Consider the following 20,946-nt stretch of genomic DNA (forward strand, 5'->3'; position numbering starts at 1 on the left):
ACTACATCACAAAAGCTTATCGAACACCCAACAAGCAAGACCCCAGGAGAAACACTTCTAGACACATTATAGTAAAAATGATAGATCTGAATAATAAGGAAACAATCCTGCACGCAGCAAAAATGAAGAAGGAGCTATACTACAATGGGAAAAAAATAAGAATTACTGCAGATCTCTCCACACAAACAATGAATGCAAGAAAAGCCTGGGAAAGCACCATACGAGCCCTGAGAGCCAATAACTGCCAACCCAGACTGATCTACCCAGCAAAGCTAGCATTCACATTTGATGGAGAACTGAAAACTTTTAATAGCAAAGAAAAACTAAATGAATACATAAACATTAAGCCAGCATTACAAAGAATTCTAAGAGGGGGGACACAACCTGAAGAAAGCAGCCAGGAACTGGGGCCTGCCCCAAACAGGCGTTACTCAAAGTCTAACTGAGCAAGCACAGGAGGAAAGGAAAAAAGAAAAACTTAGGAAAACGGAATGGCAGGGACAACAATGCATCTCTCTATACTTTCTCTTAATATAAATGGGCTGAATTCGCCAATTAAAAGAAAACGAACTGAGGACTGGATAAGAAAACAAGACCCATCCATCTGTTGCCTTCAGGAGACCCACCTCTCAGCCAAACATACAAACAAACTCAGAGTGAAGGGGTGGAAAAGGATCTACCAATCAAACGCCCCCAGTAAGAAAGCAGGTGTAGCTATCCTGATATCTGACAAAATAAACTTCTCATTAAAATCAGTACAGAAAGACAAGGACGGACACTACATATTAATAAAGGGAACAATCCAAGAGGAGGATATAACCATCATCAACTTATATGCCCCAAATATTGGTGCACCCAGATATGTCAAACAAATGCTCTCAAACTTACAGAATAAAATAGATCCCAATACGATAATACTAGGAGACTTTAACACACCACTCTCACCAAAGGACAGGTCTACCAACCAGAGGATTGGCAAAGAAGCTACCGAATTAAGAGAGGCCATACTGCAAGCGGAATTAACTGACATCTACCGAGTATTTCACCCTAAAACAACACAGTACACATTCTTCTCAGCAGCTCACGGAACTTTCTCCAAAATAGACCATATCATAGTTCATGGAAGGAACTTAAGCAAATACAAAGGGATCGACATAATCCCCTGTATCCTATTTGACCACAGTGGAATCAAGCTAGCTCTCAATAACAAAGCATACCGCAGAAATTTCTCCAATACATGGAAATTGAACAGCACACTCCTTAACAATGCCTGGATAACAGAAGAGATCAGAGAAGAAATAAAGCATTTCCTACAACTCAATGAAAATGAAAACACCTCACAAAGAAACTTGTGGGACACAGCAAAAGCAGTCCTGAGGGGCAAATTTATTGCCCTCAGTGCCCACATCAAGAGAATGGAGACAGACCAAGTAAATAATCTCATGTTGCAATTAAAACAGCTAGAAAAACAGGAAAAAATGGGACCTAAAGCTACTAGAAGAAGCCAGATAACCAAATTAAAAGCAGAGATTAACCAATTAGAAAATCAGAAAACCATAACCAAAATAAACCAAACAAAAAGCTGGTTCTTTGAAAAAATAAACAAAATTGATGGCCCATTGGCTAGATTAATTAAAAAAAGAAGAGAGGAAACCCATATTAATAGGATTAGGGATGCCACGGGAAACATCACCACACGTACCCAAGATATCCAAACAATTCTAACAGACTACTTTCAAAAGCTATACTCTCTAAAGGAAGAAAATCGGGCAGAAATGGATGCATTTTTAGAGAAATACAAGTTGCCCAAACTGAGCAAAGAAGAAGTTAACCAATTAAATAAGCCAATATCCTATAATGAGATACAGGAAGCTATCAAAAGTCTTCCAACAAAAAAAAGCCCAGGACCAGATGGATTCACAGCAGAATTCTATAAGACCTTTAAACAAGAACTAATACCCATACTCCTCAAGCTCTTCAGAGAAACAGAGAAGGAAGGAGCTATCCCAAACTCATTCTACGAAGCCAATATCACACTCATCCCCAAACCAGGCAAAGACCCAACCAAAAAGGAGAATTACAGGCCAATCTCCTTGATGAACACAGATGCAAAGATCCTTAACAAGATTCTAGCTAACAGAATCCAGAAACACATAAAAAAAATAATTCACTATGACCAGGTAGGCTTCATCCCAGAGACACAGGGATGGTTTAACATACGTAAGTCAATAAATGTAATCCAACATATCAACAGAGCCAAGGTCAAGAATCACATGATTATCGCTACAGATGCAGAAAAGGCCTTTGACAAAATTCAACATTCATTCATGCTAAAAGCTCTGGAGAAAATAGGAATAGAAGGAACATTTCTAAAAACAATAAAAGCCATTTATGACAGACCAATAGCCAATATTATACTTAATGGGGAAAAGCTACAACCAATTCTCCTAAAATCAGGAACAAGGCAAGGATGCCCACTGTCTCCACTCCTCTTCAATATAGTCCTAGAACCCTTAGCCAGGGCAATAAGGCAAGAAAAAGACATTAAAGGGATCCGCATAGGAAAAGAAGAAGTTAAACTATCCCTTTTTGCAGACGACATGATACTATACCTCCAAGATCCCAAAAACTCCATCCCCAAACTCTTAGAAATCATAAATCACTTTGGCAAAATAGCAGGATACAAAATAAACCCACAAAAATCAGTCGCCTTCCTATACACTGATAATGTACAGGAAGAGAGGGAAATAAAGGGAGCAACCCCATTCACAATAACCTCCCGAAAAATAAAATATTTAGGAATTAACCTAACCAAAGATGTAAAAGAACTATTTAATGAGAACTATAAAAAGTTAAAGAAAGAAATTGCAGAAGACACTAGGAAATGGAAAGACCTCCCATGCTCCTGGATAGGCCGACTTAATATAGTAAAGATGGTAATACTTCCAAAACTAATATACAAATTCAACGCAATTCCTATTAAAATCCCAATGACGTACATCTCTGAAATACAGAAAACAGTCCAAAAATTCATATGGAACAACAAAAGACCTAGAATAGCCAAAACAATTCTAGGGGATAAAGACAATATGGGAGGGCTATCCATGCCGAACTTCAAACTCTACTACAGAGCTATAATAACAAAGACAGCATGGTACTGGCACAAAAACAGACCCGAAGACCAATGGAACAGAATAGAAGATCCAGAAATAAATCCACAGGCCTACAGCCAGCTGATATTCGACAAAGGAGCCAAAGACATACAATGGAAGAAACACAGCCTCTTCAACCGCTGGTGCTGGGAAAACTGGGCAGCCACATGCAGAAAACTAAAAGTGGACCCCAGCCTATCACCATGCACCAACATCAACTCAAAATGGATTAAAGACCTTAACATTAAACCTGAATCTCTGAAACTACTGCAGGACAGAGTAGGAGAGACACTTGAACTAATAGGCACAGGAAGGAACTTCCTGAACAGAGTCCCAGGGTCACAACAAATTGGAGAGAGACTCGACAAATGGGACTACCTTAAAATAAAAAGCTTCTGCACAGATAAAGCTATCGCAACCAAGCTAGAAAGACAACCAACTAATTGGGAAAAAATATTTACCAGCAATATATCAGACAAGGGGTTAACATCCTGTATATACAGGGAACTCAAGAAACTAATCCCTCCCAAACCCAACAAACCAATTACTAAATGGGCAAGGGAACTAAAGAGGGACTTCTCAAATGAAGAAATAAAAATGGCAAAGAAACACATGAGGAAATGTTCATCATCCCTGGTGGTGAAGGAAATGCAAATAAAGACAACCCTGAGATACCACCTTACCCCAGTCAGAATGTCCCACATCCACAAATCAGCCAACGACAAATGCTGGAGGGGATGTGGAGAACGAGGAACGCTATTACACTGCTGGTGGGAATGTACACTCATACAACCACTTTGGAAAGCAGTCTGGAGGGTCCTTAGAAAGCTAAAGATTGACCTCCCTTACGACCCAGTCATACCACTTCTAGGCATCTACCCTGAACAACAGGAACCAATATACAAAGACACATGCACCTCCATGTTTATTGCAGCACTGTTCGCAATAGCTAGGATATGGAAACAACCTAGATGCCCCACCACAGATGAATGGATCCACAAATTGTGGTATCTATACACAATGGAATATTATGCAGCCATTAGAAATGACAAAATAATGGCATTTGCAGGGAAATGGATGGAGCTAGAAGGAATCATGTTGAGCGAGGTAAGCCAAGAACGAAGAGACAAACAGTACATGGTCTCCCTGATAAGTGGATGATGAATCCAAAATGTTAGGTGATATGACAAAACTAACAGGACTTAAGAAACAAAGAACTCCCACTCATCTGGTTGAACCACTACTAAATATCCCCATGCTGCTGATCACATATATGGTATATAACATATGAGCACCGTTATATATTACAGACTGTGATAGACAATTTGCTCCAGGAAAGTTAGAATGAACTTATGACTTTAAATGAGCATCATTATTCCACAATACTGTGAATTTCCGGAAATTAAGTAATCACTTAATCACGATCAAAAAAAAAAAAAAAAAAAAAGAACCTTGGGGAAGGGAGGGAGGGAGGGGATGGTAGGGGGAAAACAATGGAGGGGGTAACAATGTTCAAGAGGAAGTGGAAGTGTACTCATTACCTCACTCATGTAACTGTAACCCTCTGTATAGTATCTCTACAATAAAAAAATTAAAAAAAAAAAATAACCAGTAAAAGGCTGGGCGCCAGTGGCTCACGCTTGTAATCCTAATTACTCAGGAGGCTGAGATCTGAGAATCATGGTTCAAATCCAGCCTGGGCAGGAAAGTCTGTGAGACTCTCATCTCCAGTAAACCACCAGAAAAGTGGAAGTGGTGCTATGACTCAAGTGGTAGAGCGCTTGCCTTGAGCTGAAGAGCTAAGGGACAAAGCCCAGGCCCAGAGTTCAAGCCCACAACCCCCCCAAAAACAAAACAAACAAAAACAGTTTAAAAAATAGAGCTAGAGGCATGGATCAGTGGTAAGAGTACCATCCTAGCAAGTATGAGGCCCTGAGTTCAAACCCTAACATGACTACAAAAAAAAATAATAATAATCCTGTAAAACAATAGATGGAATTCTGTACTGGAGATGCAGGAAAAGCATGTAGAGAAACAGCAGGTAGCAGCTACTCAGTCAAGAGAAAGCCAAGTTAGGGAAAGACAAGGTAAGGCTAAGAAGACTGAAAAGGGTAGGAATGTGGAGGAGTTTCTCTGCAGAGCAGGGGATTTCCACGTTCCATTAATCACATCTTAACTGTGACTCCTATTCTATACCTTCTTTTCCTTTCCATTTCTGTTGCCTACCTGCTAATAGCTTTCGCTTGGGTTCCCATTAGAGCCTCATAAGTTGTCTTCATGCTATCAATCTCTCACCTTGCCAACATACTTTCACACTGTTGCCAGAAGCATCTTTCTAGAATACAAGCCCAATCACGTCACCTGTATGAAATCCTTCAACTGCATTCACTGTTTATCTAACGAAATCCTAACCTTAGCATAGTATTTAAGGCCTCTCACCATCTGGCCCTAGTAGTTGAGCCAGTCCCTTCTCCCTTTTGTTTTTGTCAGGCCATATTGCTTACTATCCTGTTCCCTTTGTGTTCAGCTTCTACAATCCCTTCCTTATTCAAATTGCTTTATTTGTTTTTTTCTTGCACTAACAGTGATTCCTAAACTTCCCTTAAGGTAAAAATCACCAGAATACTTGTTAAAAGTACAAGTTCTCAGGGCTGGGAATGTGGCTTAATGGTAGAGTGCTTGCCTAGCATGCAGGAGACGCTGGGTAAAATTCCTTGGTACCACATTTTTTTTAAGTGTTAAATAAATCATAATTAATTTTTTTTGAAGTACAAGTTCTCCAGTGTCATTGTAGATTAGAATTAGAATCTTTAGAGAGTCCATGTACGATTGTTTTAAAACATGTTCAAGCAAGGTATAGCTCAGTGATAGCAAACACCCAAGGAGTTGGATTTGATTCCTCCAAGGGGGGGGGCGGGGAGTAATCAAAATATCTTTTGACATTTCTCCTATCAGAAGGTGGAGTCAATTCCCCCACTCCCATCCCCCACTGAAATATGAGCTAGCCTGAATGACTCACTACTAAGAAAAGAATGTAGCAAAAAAGATTGTGTATGACTTCTCAGGATAAGGTCATTAACAGGCAATACAAGTTCTAGTTCCCTTTCTCTTTTGTTCCCTCCCTCTTCTCTGGATGCTTGCCTTTGGATCCCAGCCACCAAGCCAAACAGTCACATGGCATATCCATGTGTAGGTGTTCCAACTGTGGCCTCTGTGGAGATCCCAGATGACAGCCAGCATCAACTGTCTGATTTGTGAGTGAGCAAGCTTTTAGATGACAATGGCCCCCAGCCTTTGAACCACTCATGCTAAGTATAGCAGAGACAAAAGCCCTGCCCAAGCTGAAAATTTCAAGCAAAGTTCATGTGGACATTATTTTATGCTTCTAAGTTTTGGAATTTTTATTTTTATTTTTTGAGTTGCTGGGGATAAAATCCAAGACCTTGTATATGCTAGACAAATACTCTACTATTGAGCTATGCCTTCAACCTTTGTGGGCAGGACAAAGTCTTACTATGTAGCTCAGGCAGACCTCAAACTAGCAATCTTTCTGAGTACTGGGATTACAGGTTTGTGCTACTATACCCAGCAAGATCTTATGTATTTATCTATCCATCGATAATTTATTTTATTTATTTGGAACCCAGCAAGTAGCTAACTGGAACAGAAAATTATTAACAAAATCAGGAAAGTTGGGGGATCTAAACTATATTGTTAAATTCCTTGAAGACAGGTATTAAATCTTCATTAACCCTCAGCTTTCCACCATTCTTTTTAGAAATATCTTTATGTTCTTTTCTTGTTTCAGAAAAATACATAAAATTTGACATAAAATTACAGCAATATATAATGCTGCAGTCTCGTTCCACCTTCCCTCCACCTTAGGTGATGACTAAGAAAGAGCAATGTTTTCCCCAGAGTAGGTGCCTGAGGGATTTTTTTGTTGCTGTTGAGGAAAAGGTGGCATTGTAAATTACAGAGACTTCTATCGATACTTAACTGTATCCTACATTTAGGTCCTAGAATGCTTTCTTCAAATTTTTATCATCGTTCTTCTCATAAATGTGCTATAGCTTCCTATTAATTAACAAATTCTACTAGTGAAGTAATCCTACCACCTGTCGTCTTAGGTTCCTTCCTACCATGGCATCTCTATTCACCATCTGTGGTATATTATTTACATAGACCATTAGCTGAATATTTGTTGAGTGGGTACTATGCTCTAGTTACTGTACTACTCACTGGTATATAGAATGAACAGGAAGTGATCCCCATATCAAAGAACTCATGGTCCAGAGGAGTGTTGGCAAACTTTCTTAAAAGGCCAGGTAGAACTCCTAGGCATTGACCCAGGATATCACAAGCCAGGATATCATAAAGACACTTGCACATCCATGTTAATTGCTGCACTATTCACAGTAGCCAAGCTGTGGAAACAGCCCAGAAGCCCTACAATAGATGAGTGGATCCAAAAGATGCGGTACCTACACACAATGGAGTTTTACTCAGCCACTAGAAAGAAAAATATTATGTCATCTGCAGGGAAATGGATGGAGCCAGAACAAATCATGTTAAGTGAGTTAAGGCAAGCTCAGAGAGACAAATGGCACATGTTTTCTCTCATATACAAAAGCTAACTCTAAAATATACAAAGCATAATAAGTTATACATATCTCTAGGCATTCATGCACAGTGAGACCAAAGGAGGTTACTCTAAGGAGAGGAACAGAAAGGCACAATGTCTATGTATATCTGATCATACAAAATAATATTTATCAAAATTAACTCCAAGAAACGGAAACAAGAGTTTTTTTTCTTTGTTGACGTTTTTGTTTTCTTTTTGTTCTGTTTGTTCATTTGTATGCCTTTGGGAATGTAAGGGGAGGCAAAGAAATGGAGGAACAAATGGTGAACAAACGCAGCAATGGTACTCACTGTGCTGAAAATGAACTATACAACTTGTGAGTGATGATGGGGGGGGAGCTGGGAGAGAGCAAGGGAAGGGGTGACATTGTCTAAAAAGATATGTACTTTTTTTGTTGTTTTTTTTGGTCAGTTGTGGGGCTTGAACTCAGGGCCTGGGTGCTGTCCCTGAACTCTTTTGCTCAAGGCTAGTGCTCTACCACTTTGAGCCCAGTTCTTCTTCCAGTTTTTGAGTGGACAATTAGAGAGCAGAGTTTCACAGGGACTTTTCTCTCCAGGTTGACTTTGAACCACAATCCTCAGATCTCAGCCTCCTGAATAGCTAGAATTATAGGTGTGAGCCACCAGCACCTGGCTTAAGAAATGTACTCTTGGGCTGGGAAGGTGGCTCAGTGGTAGAGTGCTTGCCTTGCATGCATGAGGCCCTGGGTTTGATTCCTCAGCACCACATAAACAGAAAAAGCCAGAAGTGGCGCTGTGGCTCAAGCGGTAGAGTGCTTGCCTTGAGCTGAAGAGCTGAGGGACAGCGCCTAGGCCCAGAGTTCAGGTCCACGACCGGCAAAAAAAAAAAAAGAAATGTACTCTTTACATGACTTATGTAACTGTAACCCTTCTGTACATCATCTTTATAACAACACATACCACAAAAGGCCAGGTAGAAAATAATTTAGATTTTGAGGGTGATAGTCTCTGTTGCAATCAGTAATTCTACTGTTATAGTGTGAAAGCAACTGCAGACAATCCATACATAGGCATGGCTGTGCTCTAATAAACTCTATTTACTAAGTTTTGTTTACTATTGGGCACTTGAAATGTGCTGAAAAACTGAATTTTAAGTTTACACTCCTCTTAAACAGATTAGCTTCTATGAATGATGGTCATGCTTTCACTATTATTCTGCATCCAATCTTCATTCTTGTTCACTTTGCTTTTATAATTATAATGTAATTAGTGTGGTTAATCATAATAATATAATGAATTATAATTTGCTTTATAATTACAGGCATTTTTCTTTACCCTAATTAGACAACAATCCAAGACAATAAATATGTCTTCTGTTATCATCCTTCTTAGTACTCTGCAGTGTATACAAAATCAAGGTGATTGCCAATAAAACTATTTTTACATGTGCTTTCTTCACTGGTTTTTCTGACAAATGGTTATATGTGCTTAAGGCACATGGCCCTTTTGATACAAGATTAGCACTTACTTGGAGAATATTTCAGCAATCGCCGATGATTTGTTCTTGTTGACTAGAGATAGTTCTCTGGCCGTTACCCTCAATGATAGTGAAGTCCACTGCCGTCTATTAAATGGAGTTGATTCCATTTTGACCACAGATATCGAAACACCTATACAATAAAGATAGTCAGAACTTTAGACAAAGGAGAGGATTCCTCGGCATCCAAGGACTGACAGTAGTGAGGTAAATGAGAGAGTAGAGAAGCTGGACTAACAGACCAATCTCCTCTACCAGTTCAGTATAAACTTGGTCAAATGAGTCAATATCTTTGGACTGCAGTTTCCTGTAAAAAGAGAAGGTTAGAACAGATGATCTCTAAGGTCTCTTCCAGGTCCATCATTTTATGACTGATCCCACTGTGCAAACACAAATTGGCCTTTCCCCGAACTTAAATCTGTTCCAAAGTCACATTTGGATGGAAAACTTCCTATCTTCTGAATTACATCCCAAGGGAGTACAATCAGCATCTCAGTAGTCAAGTCCAAATTAGCTTCTACCTACATCTAACTATCTTTTGGCTGTTCTCTCTCCTCATAGTCCTCAGCACTTGTCACTTGACTTAGGGTAGAAAACTGGGGATATTACATGGCATAATAAGAGAGATCAAGGGCTTAGAGATGGGCAGACTTCAGTGAAATTTTAACTCTGTTACCTTGAACAAGTTACATAATTTAGTAGAATTCCTAGTATGAGTAAGGATTTAGGTTCAATCTCTAGCAGTGCTAAATTAATATAATTAATTAATTAAATGATTTTTTTCAAGAAAAATCATGCAATTTTTTCACCTTCAGTTTCATCAACTGAAAATGAGGGCAATACCTGTTTTTCTAGGGGTTTTAGCATAGAAAAGCACTGAGTATATTATAGTAGTCTGAAGGATATTTAAAGTATGATATATTAGCATTGTTTTTTGTTTTGTTTTGTTTTGTTTTTTGATTGTGGGGCCTGAACTCTGGGCCCAGGTGCTGTCCCTGAGCTCTTCAGCTCAAGGCTAGCGCTCTACCACTTAAGCCACAGCACCACTTCCAGCTTTTTCTGCTTATGTGGTGCTGAGGAATCGAACCCAGGGCCTCATTCATACAAAGCAAGCACTCTACCACTGAGCCACCTTCCTAGCCCCTTGGGTTTTATTGGAATGATTTTTTGTGGGTGTGTGTGTCAGTCATGGGGCTTGAACTCTAGACCTGAGCACTGTCCCTTGGCTTTTCAGCTCAAGGCAAGCACTCTACTACTTGAACCACAGCGCCACTTCCGGTTTTTTAGTGGTTAATTGGGGATAAAAGTCTCAGGGACTTTCCTGCCCAGGCTGGCTTTGAACTGTGATCCTTAGATCTCAGGCTCCTGAGTAGCTAGGATTACAGGCATGAGCCACCAGTGCCCTGCTAGAATGAGTAGCAACTAGGTAAGTACAGTGTACTTGAAATTCAGGGGATAAGGCCAAGAGCTAGTGGCTCATGCCTGTAATCCTAGCTACTCAGGAGAGTCAGATTTGAGGATCATGGTTCAAAGCCATCCTGGGCAAGAAACTCTGTGAGACTCTTATCTGCAATAAACACCAGAAAACCGGAAGTAGTGCTGTAGCTCCAGTGGTAGAGGCTTGCCTTGAGCTGAAGAACTGAGGGACAGCACCCTAGCCCAGAGTTCAAGCCCCATGACCAATGCCCCCCTATCCCCCACAAAAAAATCTTAGGCAAAAATTCTTAAAAGACGCCCAAGCCCAGAGTTCAAGCCCCACGACCGACCCCCCCCAAAAAAATCTTAAAAGATATTTAGCTGCAGATATTAGTAGAGTGGTATACCAAGTAATAATGGAATACATACAATGGGGAACAGCCAGGCACTAGTGGCTTATAACCTGTAATCCTAACTACTTAGGAGACTGAGACTCTTATCTCCAATTAATCACAAAAAAAGTTGAAAGTGTAGTTATGGCTCAACTAGTAGAGTGATAGCCTAGGGCAAAAGACCTCAGAGGCACTGCCCAGAGCTTGAGTTCAAGGCCCAGGATGTGCACCAAAGAAGAGGGAAGCAGTTTGATAAGAAGGAGGATGACTTCAGTGTGAGATACATGAGCGATATTCATAAGAGAAGCTTAGAAATTAAGTAACTAAGTCCCTTTTTATTCAGTAGTAGAACTGGGCCATAAAACACTCCCCAAATAACTAGCTAGTTTTTGTTAGAGGTAGAGTTATTAACTCTCAGTTCAGAGTCCTTTAGTTAGACCAGGTGGCTTAAGGTGGGACAATTTAACTGGTTAAGTTGGGGGGCTGGAGATAAAGATCTCTAGGACAAAGGTTCTTGCAGTTGAGCAGTGACTCACTTGGCCCAAGGTATCTGCTTCCTCCAGGTATTACTTAAGTTGAGGTTAATAGCTGCACCAGGAAATCAATTGTAATAAATTCATTTACAGGCTCACCTGACCAAGGGAATTGTCTCTTAGAGATGGGGTGGGGACAAAACCAAATAAGAATCACCACAATCAGCTGTCCCCAAAGCTACAAATGGTAAAAGCATGTCCTCATAAAGCCCTGACTTGCTCTTCCCTTTCTTTTTTCCTCCCCCACTCACCTGCCATGATTACCTGAGCAAGCAATACAGATGTCTCAACACACAGACTTCAAAAATTCACATAGTTGAAATATTTTTGGAAATTAGTTTTCCCTTCCTTCCTTCCTTCCTTCCTTCCTTCCTTCCTTCCTTCCTTCCTTCCTTCCTTCCTTCCTTCCTTCCTTCCTTCTTTCTTTCCTCCCTCCCTCCCTTCCTTCCTTCCTTTCTTCTTTCTTTCTGTCTTGTCTGTCTGTCTGGGTTTGCTATACAGAATGATTTTGAACTCACTATCCTCAACCTTTCTAATCTTTTTTTGTTGCTTTGGGTTTTGACTCAGTGCCTCCTGGTTGCTAGGCAGGCACTTTTTACTATTTGAGCCACAGATTCAAGCCTTTTAACTTCAGATTTCCAAAGAATTTTACTTTTACATAAGAGTTGCAAAGGTAAGTTCTTGCACATCTTTATTCTAGCTTTATTTCACATTACCAAAGGACAATTATCAAAAGCAAGAAATTAACATTAGTATACCACTAATTATAAACTTTATTTAAACTCATCAGATCTTATATTTAGTTGTCAAGTCTTCTGCAATCTATGTTTTTTTCTTGTTGAAAAATTATTGTGAGCTGGGCACCAGCGGCTCATGCCTGTAATACTAGCTACTCAATCTGAGGATTGAGGTTCAAAGCCAACCCAGGTAAGATCGTCCATGAGACTCTTATGTCCAATTAACCACTAGAAAACCAGAAGTGGCACTGTGGCTCAAGTAGTAGAGTGCTCACCTTGAGCTGAAGAACTGAGGGACAGTGCCCAGGCCCAGAGTTCAAATCCCAAGACTGACCAAAAAAAGAAAAAAAGAAAAAAGAAAGAAAGAAGGAAAGAAAGAAAAAGAAATATTATTGTGAGTTTTATGTGGGATGTTCTTGAATTTGGGTTTTGGGGATTAACAACAAAAAGAACTGTACTCTGAGCTGAGCGCCGGTGGTTCACGCCTGTAATCCTAGCTACTCGGAGACTGAGATCTGAGGATCGCAGTTCAAAGCCAGCCCGGGACTCTTATTTCCAATAAACCACCAGAAAACCAGAAGTGGTGCTGTGGCTCAAGGGGTAGAGCGCTTGCCTTGAGCTGAAGAGCGCAGGGACAGCGCCCAAGCCCAGAGACAGCACCTAAGCCCAGCGTTCAAGCTTCACAACCGACAAAAAAAAATAAAATAAAATAAGGAATTGGAGTCCCTTGGAGAACAAATGGATTCCAAAGCTAGGCAAAGAAAATACAAGATAAACTAGAAGACAAGCAGACAAAACTTTTTTAAAAAATGGTGTTTTGGGGGCTGCTAGTGTGAGGCAAGTAGTAAACTACCTGCCTAACAAACACCAATACTTCCCTCCCAAAAGAAAAAGTATTATGTTCTGGGCTTGCTTGGGTAACTCAGTTTTTAAAAGCTAGTCTAACATGTGTGAAACCATGGTTTCCATTCCCAGTACTGGGGTGGATATTTCTCAGGTTAGATAAAATTTATATAAATTTTTCATTTTTTCTTTAAAGTTTTCTTTTAGGACAGTCATACTTTGTAGTCCAGACTGGCCTCAAATTTGCTAATAGTGATTTTCGATTCCCCTTTTCCTCGTTACATTTGTTTATTTATTTGTTTGTTTATTTATTTATTTATTTTCTTATTACTGGGGCCTGAACTCAAGACCTTGACATTGTCACTTAGCCTTTTCTTCAAGGCTAGTACCCTACCACTTGAGCAACAGCTTCCTTCTGACTTTTTGTTGCTTTAATTGAAGATAAGAATCTTATTAGCCGGGTGCTGGTGGCTTATACCTGTAATTCTACTCAGGAGACTGAGATAGGAGGATCAGGGTTCAATGCCAGCCCGGGCAGGAAAGTCCAATAAACCACCAGAAAACCAGAAGTGGTGTTGTGACTCAAGTGCTCGCCTTAAGCTGAAGAGCTGAGAGACAGTGCCCAGGCCCAGAGTTCAAGCCCCATGACCAACAACAACAACAACAACAAAAATCTTATGGACTTTCCTGCCCAGGCTGGCTTCAAACCACAATCCTAAAACCTCAGATTCCTGAGTAACTAGGCATAAGGCACCTATTACTGGCCTTACTACATTTATTAGCTAGAGTTCTGTTCTTAAAAATTGGCTTACACCATTAGAAAGGACAAAATAATGGCATTTGCAGGGAAATGGATGGGATTAGAAAAAATCATTTCGAGTGAGGTAAGCCAAGAGCAAATAGACAAACGACACATGGTCTCCCTGATATGTGATGTTAAATCCAAAATGCAAGGAGATACAACAAAGTAAACAGGACTCGAGAAACAAAGGACCCCCATTCATTTTGTCATATCATTACTAAATGACTCCATCCTGTTGGCCACATATATGAGGTGTGTGTGTGTGTGTGTGTGTGTGTGTGTGTGTGTGCGCACATCTGAGGGAAGCTAGGAGGAGGGCACAGAAAAAGAGGGAAACGGGAAAACACACAGCAGAAGGGCCCATCAGCTGCACTGTACATTGATGAATATGAACTAAGCAACTCAATGGCAGTGATGGGAGGGAAGGAATGAGAGGGGAAGAGGGAACAGTTTACACTAAACAAAAGGAAAGAAGTGTACATATCACCCGATGTGGAAGAAATAGTTGTATTGCAAAAGCTTATAGTATTCACAAACTTTATAGACCACAATAATGACAATTTGCCTCATGAGCATCCCTAATCCAAAAATTGGGAGTGAGAAATGCTCCAAAGTCCAAAGTTTCTGAGTGCTCACATGACTCCACCAAGTGGAAAATTCCACAACTGAGCTCAAATGACAAGTTTCAGTCAAAACATTAAACACTGGCAAACTAAAAGTACTGTGTAAAATTCTTTCAGGATGTATGTATGAAGTGCATATAAGATATAAATGTTTCTTGTTTAAACTTGGGTCCCATCCCTAAGATATGTCATAACATGGATGCAAATAAATCAAATAAAATCTGAAACAGTTCCAGTCCAAAAAATTTTGAATAAACAATCCTCTACCTGCAGTTTCATTACTATTTCTCATGTTATTCCAGCTTTGTTTGGAGCTTTTTCAGCTTTATCCCACTGTTCTTTCAGCATCCCTCCCCTGCCTCTTTTTTTCCCCTTGAGACAATCTTACTATAATATCTATATCTATATATATATGTATATATAGATATATATACTAAGGCTGGCCTCAAATTTATAATCTTCTAGCCTTCTAGGATTATAAACTTGCACCACCATGCCCAGACATACTGATACTTCTGACTATAGTCTGACTACAGCATTCCCTCTTTATTTGTAATTTTATTTATTTATTTATTTATTTTGGTCAGTTGTGGGGCTTGAACTCTGGGCCTGGGCGTTGTCCCTCAGCTCTTCAGCTCAAGGCAAGTGCTCTACCACTTGAGCCACAGTTCCACTTCCAGCTTTTTCTGCTTATGTGGTGCTGAGGAATTGAACCCCGGGCCTCATGCATGCAAGGCAAGCACTCTACCACTGAGCCATCCTCCCAGCCCCCAAAAATGTGCAATCATCTTTTTTTTTTTCCGGTCACTTGTGGGGCTTGAACTCTGGGCTTGGGCACTGTCCCTGCACTCTTCAGCTCAAGGCAAGCACTCTACTACTTGAGCCACGTGCGTACCACTTCCTCCCTCTTTATTTGTAACTTCATTCTTTGATAGTAAAAAGTCTAGCCCCATATTAACTATAACCTCTAAAAAGAAATTTAGAGTCTCAAGAAGTATGACATAACCAGTTTATCTTCTGTTAATAGGCCATGTATTTTTCATTTTACCTCTAGTCACTCTACTCACCTTTTAAAAAAAAGGCAATTGAGAAACTACCTTCTCATGGAACCCTTTCATAAACTGTTTCAGTTATGCTTCCCAGTAGCACAGGTGACATCTACTACCTTGTCATAATTCTATAAATTGTACCTGGTAGATTCCTCAGGTCAGAGGATGGGTCTAACATCTCTTTACCCATCTATTATATTGCTTTCTAAATAAAAGGAACTCCATAAATATATCTTGGAATGAGATTGCATGAAGCTTTAAGTTTTATCTAAAATACAATTACTATGGAAAATATTTTTTTTTTTGCCAGTCATGGGGCCTGAACTCTGGGCCTGGGTGCTGTCCCTCAGCTCTTCAGCTCAAGGCAAGTGCTCTACCACTGGAGGCACAGCGCTACTTCCGGCTTTTTCTGTTTACGTGGTGCTGAGGAATCGAACCCAGGGCCTCATGCTTGCAAGGCATGCACTCTACCGCTGAGCTACCTTCCCAGCCCGGAAAATAATTTTTGATCATGAAGTCCCAAGAATGTTGAGAAAGCATATGTTATTTTTCAGAACTGTGAATTATCCATTAGTTTTAGCTTATTCACTCTTGACATAAACTCAAAGCATATGAAAATAGTGAAATCATTAAGTAACTTCAAGCCAAATGTGGTAGTTCATGCCTGCAATCATAGCCGTGGGGGAGGTGGACGCAGGAAGATTGTTCAGGGGCTGGGAAAGTGGCTCAGTGGTAGAGTGCTTGCCTGACATGCATGAAGCTCTGGGTTAGATTCCTTAGCACCACATAAGCAGAAAAAGCGGGAAGTGGTACTGTGGCTCAACTGATAGGGTGCTAGCTCTGGGTTCGATTCTTTAACACCACATAAGCAGAAAAAGCGGGAAGTGGTACTGTGGCTCAAGTGATAGAGTTCTAGCTTTGAGCTGAGGAGCTCAGGGACAGCTCCCAGGCCCAGAGTTCAGGCCCCATGACTGACTGGGGGAAAAAAAAAAAAAAGAAATTCTCAAGGTGTCTGAGCTCATGCCCAGTCCTAGCTACTCAGGAGGCTGAGATCTGAGGATTATGGTTCAAAGCAAGCCCAGACAGGAAGACTCCTATCTCCAATTAACCACCAGAAAACCAGAAGTAGAGCTGTGGCTCAAGGTGGTAGAATACTAGCCTTGAGTGAAAAAGTTCAGAGGCTATGCCCACGGCCGGAGTTCAAGCCCCACAACTGACCAAAACAAAACAAAACAAAAAAAGAGAAAAAAAGAAATTGCCCTTAGTTTGATTCCTCAGCACCACATAAACAGAAAAAGCCAGAAGTGGCACTATGGTTCAAATGGTAGAGCACTAGCCTCGAGCTAAAGAGCTGAGGGACAGCACCTAGGCCCAGAGTTCAGGCCCCATGACCAGCAAAAAAAAAAAAAAAAGGAAGATCGTTCATCTCAACCAAAAGTTGTAATAATTGAGTGTGGTGGTATATTGTGTGCTGGTCATCTCAGCAGAGTTGAAGGCTGAGATCTTATCTGGTGGGTTTCTGCTCCTGGGCAAAAAAGAAAAATAGTGCATGAGATCCAATCTCCACAGGGGGTAGTGGAGCATGCTTGTCATTCCAGCAACTGCAGGAAGTGTGAAATAGCAGGATCATCATCCAGGCCAGCTCAGGCAAATAATGAAATCCTATCTCAAAAGTAACCAGAGTAAAAAGAGTTGGAAGCATGTTCAAGCAGTAGAGCAACTCTGAGTTCAAATTTCAGTTCTTAAAAAAAAAAGCTGGGCATGGTGGCTCACACCTGTAATCCTAGCTACTCAAGAGGCTGAGATCTGAGGATAGTAGTTCAAAGCCAGCCCGAGCAGGAAAGTCCATGAGATTCTTATCTCTAATAAACCACCGGAAAACTGAAAGTGGTGCTGTGGCTCAAGTGGTAGAGTGCCTTGAGCTGAAGAGCTGAGGGACAGTACCCAGGCCCAGAATTCAAGCCCTACAACCAACAACAACAACAACAAAAAATCCAGGCACTGGTGGCTCACACTTGTAATCCAAGTTACTCAGGAGGCTGAGATGTGAGGATCACAGTTCAAAGCCAGCCTAGGCAGGAATAGTGCCCAGACCAAGAGTTCAAGCTCCACAAAAGACCAAAAAAAAAAAAAAAGAAAGAAAGAAAAAGAAAAAAACCCTACCTAAACACAAACCAATTCAGAGCTTCAAAACCAATTCAGAACTTCAAATACTATAATATACATATATAAAGCTCACTATTTTAGTATTTAGAAACTATAGATATGCTGGAATAATCATTGCTACTATTTTTGAAAGAGCTTAAGCCAGTTATCTGTAGAAACAAGTGTGTAGACAATTGTAACATTGACCAAATTCCAAAAAGTCAACAAAAATGTAGATGTTTTCCTAATTCAAAATCACTTCAGTAACCTATGATCCCTTCAACAACATATGATCCTTAAAAATAAAAAAATTAAATCTCCATTTACGATTATTTTGTGTCTTTAAAAAATACTACAATCCAGGTATAGCTCAAATAGTAGAGCCCTGGCTCAGCAAGTGTAAGACCCTGAATTCAAACCCTATTACCACCAAGAACAAAAGCAAAAAAATTTTTTTCAGCGCAATTTTCACTAAGTATTTATAAACCTTTACCCTTGCTGATTCACACTGTACATTTCAGGGATAAAAAACAAAAAGTTGGGGCTGGGAAGTTGGCTCAGTGGTAGAGCGCTTGCCTTGCATGCCTGAGGCCCTGGGTTCGATTCCTCAGCACCACATAAGCAAAAAGAAAAAAGCCGGAAGTGGCGCTGTGGCTCAAGTGGTAGAGCACTGGCCTTGAGCTGAAGAGCTGAGGGACAGTGCTCAGGCCCAGAGTTCAGGCCCCACAACCGGACCAAAAAAAAAAACAAAAAAAAAAAACAAAAAGTTAACTGTCTCAAATACATTGTTTCCCCTTCTGTCTATGTCTGAAGAAAAATAAATGTGTCAACATTCCAACTGAGTTTTTTCTTTTTCTTTCTTTGTGCTGAAGGTGGAATCTGCTAGGCAAGCACTCTAGGAGCCACATCCATAACCCTTAGCTGGACTTATAATAATATTCCTTAGAATTTCATTTCATCTCTTTGGTTCTCTCCCCGCCCCGCCCCCTGCCCCACGCAAAACATGCTGATCCATATCCTAGGTATATAAATACAGATAACTAAAATCCATGTATGTAATTTGTGTGTGTGTGTGTGTGTGTGTGTGTGTACGCATGACACACCAGTACTAGAGCTTGAACTCAGAGCCTGGGCACTCACTGTTCCAGAGCTTTTTGTGCTCAAGGCTAGTGCTCTACCACTTGAGCTACAGCTGCACTGCCAGCCTTTTGGCTAACTAGTTGGAAGTAAGTGTCTCATGGATTTTTCTGGCCCAGGCTGGCTTTGAACTGCGATTCTCATGTATCACCCACTTAAGTAGCTAGGATTATAGGCATGAGCCACCAGCACTTGGCCATAAATGTAAATTTTTTAATTCTTTTTTCTCTTATGCTTTTTTTCTCTCAATTTACTACCTGATTTATATATATATATATATCACAGCCAAATTGGAGTCAAAATATCTACTTCTTCATCTCCTATCCATCCTCCTGCTTCCTCAGGTCTGCTTCTTCAACTCCCACACTACTGCAACCATTGTTTCCAAGACCACTGAAGAGCTCAAGGACCATCTCTCAGTTCTTATGATCCTCAGGTGTCATCTAAACCATTGATTAGACCTTCATTTATACAATTACATTTTCATGTTTTTGTTTTTGTTGGCCATGGGGCTTCAACTCAAGGCCTATGCACTGTCCCTGAGCTTTTTCACTCAAGGCTGGTGCTCTCCCATTTTGAGCCACAGCTCCACTTTCAGTTTTCTGGTGGTTACTTGGAGCTAAGAGTCTCACAAACATTCCTGCCTAGGCTTTGAACCTCCATCTCAGCTTCCTAAGTCGCTAGGCTTACAGTTATAAGTCACCAGCACTAGCTGAGTTTTTTTTTTTTTTTTTTTGGGGGGGGTCTGGTCGTTGGGCCTGAACTCTGGGCCTGGACGCTGTCCCTCAGCTCTTCAGCTCAAGGCTAGCACTCTACCACTTGAGCCACAGCGCCACTTCTGGCTTTTTTCTTTTTGTTTATGTGGTGCTGAGGAGTCGAACTCAGGGCCTCAGGAATGGAAGGCAAGCACTCTACCACTGAGCCACCTTCCCAGCCCTGTTTTTTGTTTTTTGTTTGTTGTTGTTGTTTGGTCAGTCATGGGGCTTGAACTCTGGACCTGGGTACTGTCCCTGAGCTCTTCATCTCAAGGCTAGCGCTCTACCACTTGAGCCACAGCACCACTTCTGGTTTTCTGGTGGTTAATTGGAGGTGAGCCTCACGGCCTTTCCTGCTGGGGCTGGTTTTGAACCACTATCCTCAGATCTCAGCCTCCTGAGTAGCTAGGATTACAGGCATGAGCCACAGGTGCCTGGTTCCTGTTTTTGTTTTAAATGAAACTCTGCCTCTTTCTTTCTCTTGTTCTTTCTTGCTTTCTTTCTTTTTCTTTTTTTGCTTTCTTTCTTTTTCCTTCCTTCCTTCCTTTCCTTCCTTCCTTCCTTCCTTCCTTCCTTCCTTCCTTCCTTCCTTCCTTCCTTCCTTTCTTTCTCCTTCCTTCCTTCCTTCCTTCCTTCCTTCCTTCCTTTCTTTCTTTCTTTCTTTCTTTCTTTCTTTCTTTCTTTCTTTCTTTCTTTCTTTCTTTCTTTCTTTCTTTCTTTCTTTCTTTCTTTCTTTCTTTCTTGCCAGTCCTGGGCACCGTCCCTGAGCTGCTTTTGCTCAAAGCTAGCACTCTACCACTTAAGCCACAGTGCCACTTCCAACTTTTTCTGTTTATGTAGTACTGAGGAATCAAACCTAGGGCTTGATGCATGCTAGGCAAGCACTCTACCATTAAGCCACATCCCCTGCCCTCTGCCTATTTCTTTTCTTTTCTATTTTTTCTTTTCTCTTTCTTTTTTTTTGGGGGGGGGTTCTGGTTGTGGGGCCTGAACTCTGGGCCTGGGCACGGTCCCTCAGCTCTTCAGCTCAAGGCTAGCGCTCTACCACTTGAGCCACAGCGCCATTTCCGGCTTTTTTTTTCTTTTTGCTTATGTGGTGCTGAGGAATAGAACCCAGGGCCTCATGGCATGCAAAGCAAGAGCTCTACCACTGAGCCACCTTCCCAACCCGTCTTTCCTTCTTTTTTATTTATTTTTTTTACTTTTCTCTGTTTGGCAGT

General features: G+C 40.8%; 1 protein-coding gene across 2 annotated transcripts in view; it reads right to left on the bottom strand.

The window, feature by feature from the left end:
* The window catches only part of Lima1 (LIM domain and actin binding 1), a 134,626-nt gene that overhangs the window by 76,742 nt on the left and 36,938 nt on the right, over positions 1–20,946 (bottom strand). For both annotated transcript variants that reach the window (XM_070040919.1, XM_070040918.1), the window contains exon 2: positions 9,286–9,427. In XM_070040919.1, the coding sequence (XP_069897020.1) occupies positions 9,286–9,404 (119 nt within the window). In that variant the 5' untranslated portion in view covers positions 9,405–9,427. The remainder of the gene's footprint in view (positions 1–9,285; positions 9,428–20,946) is intronic.

This window comes from Dipodomys merriami, unplaced genomic scaffold (genome assembly GCF_024711535.1).
Source record: "Dipodomys merriami isolate MVZ:Mamm:240054 unplaced genomic scaffold, mDipMer1.0.p SCAF_10, whole genome shotgun sequence".
Classification (NCBI taxonomy): Eukaryota; Metazoa; Chordata; class Mammalia; order Rodentia; family Heteromyidae; genus Dipodomys; species Dipodomys merriami.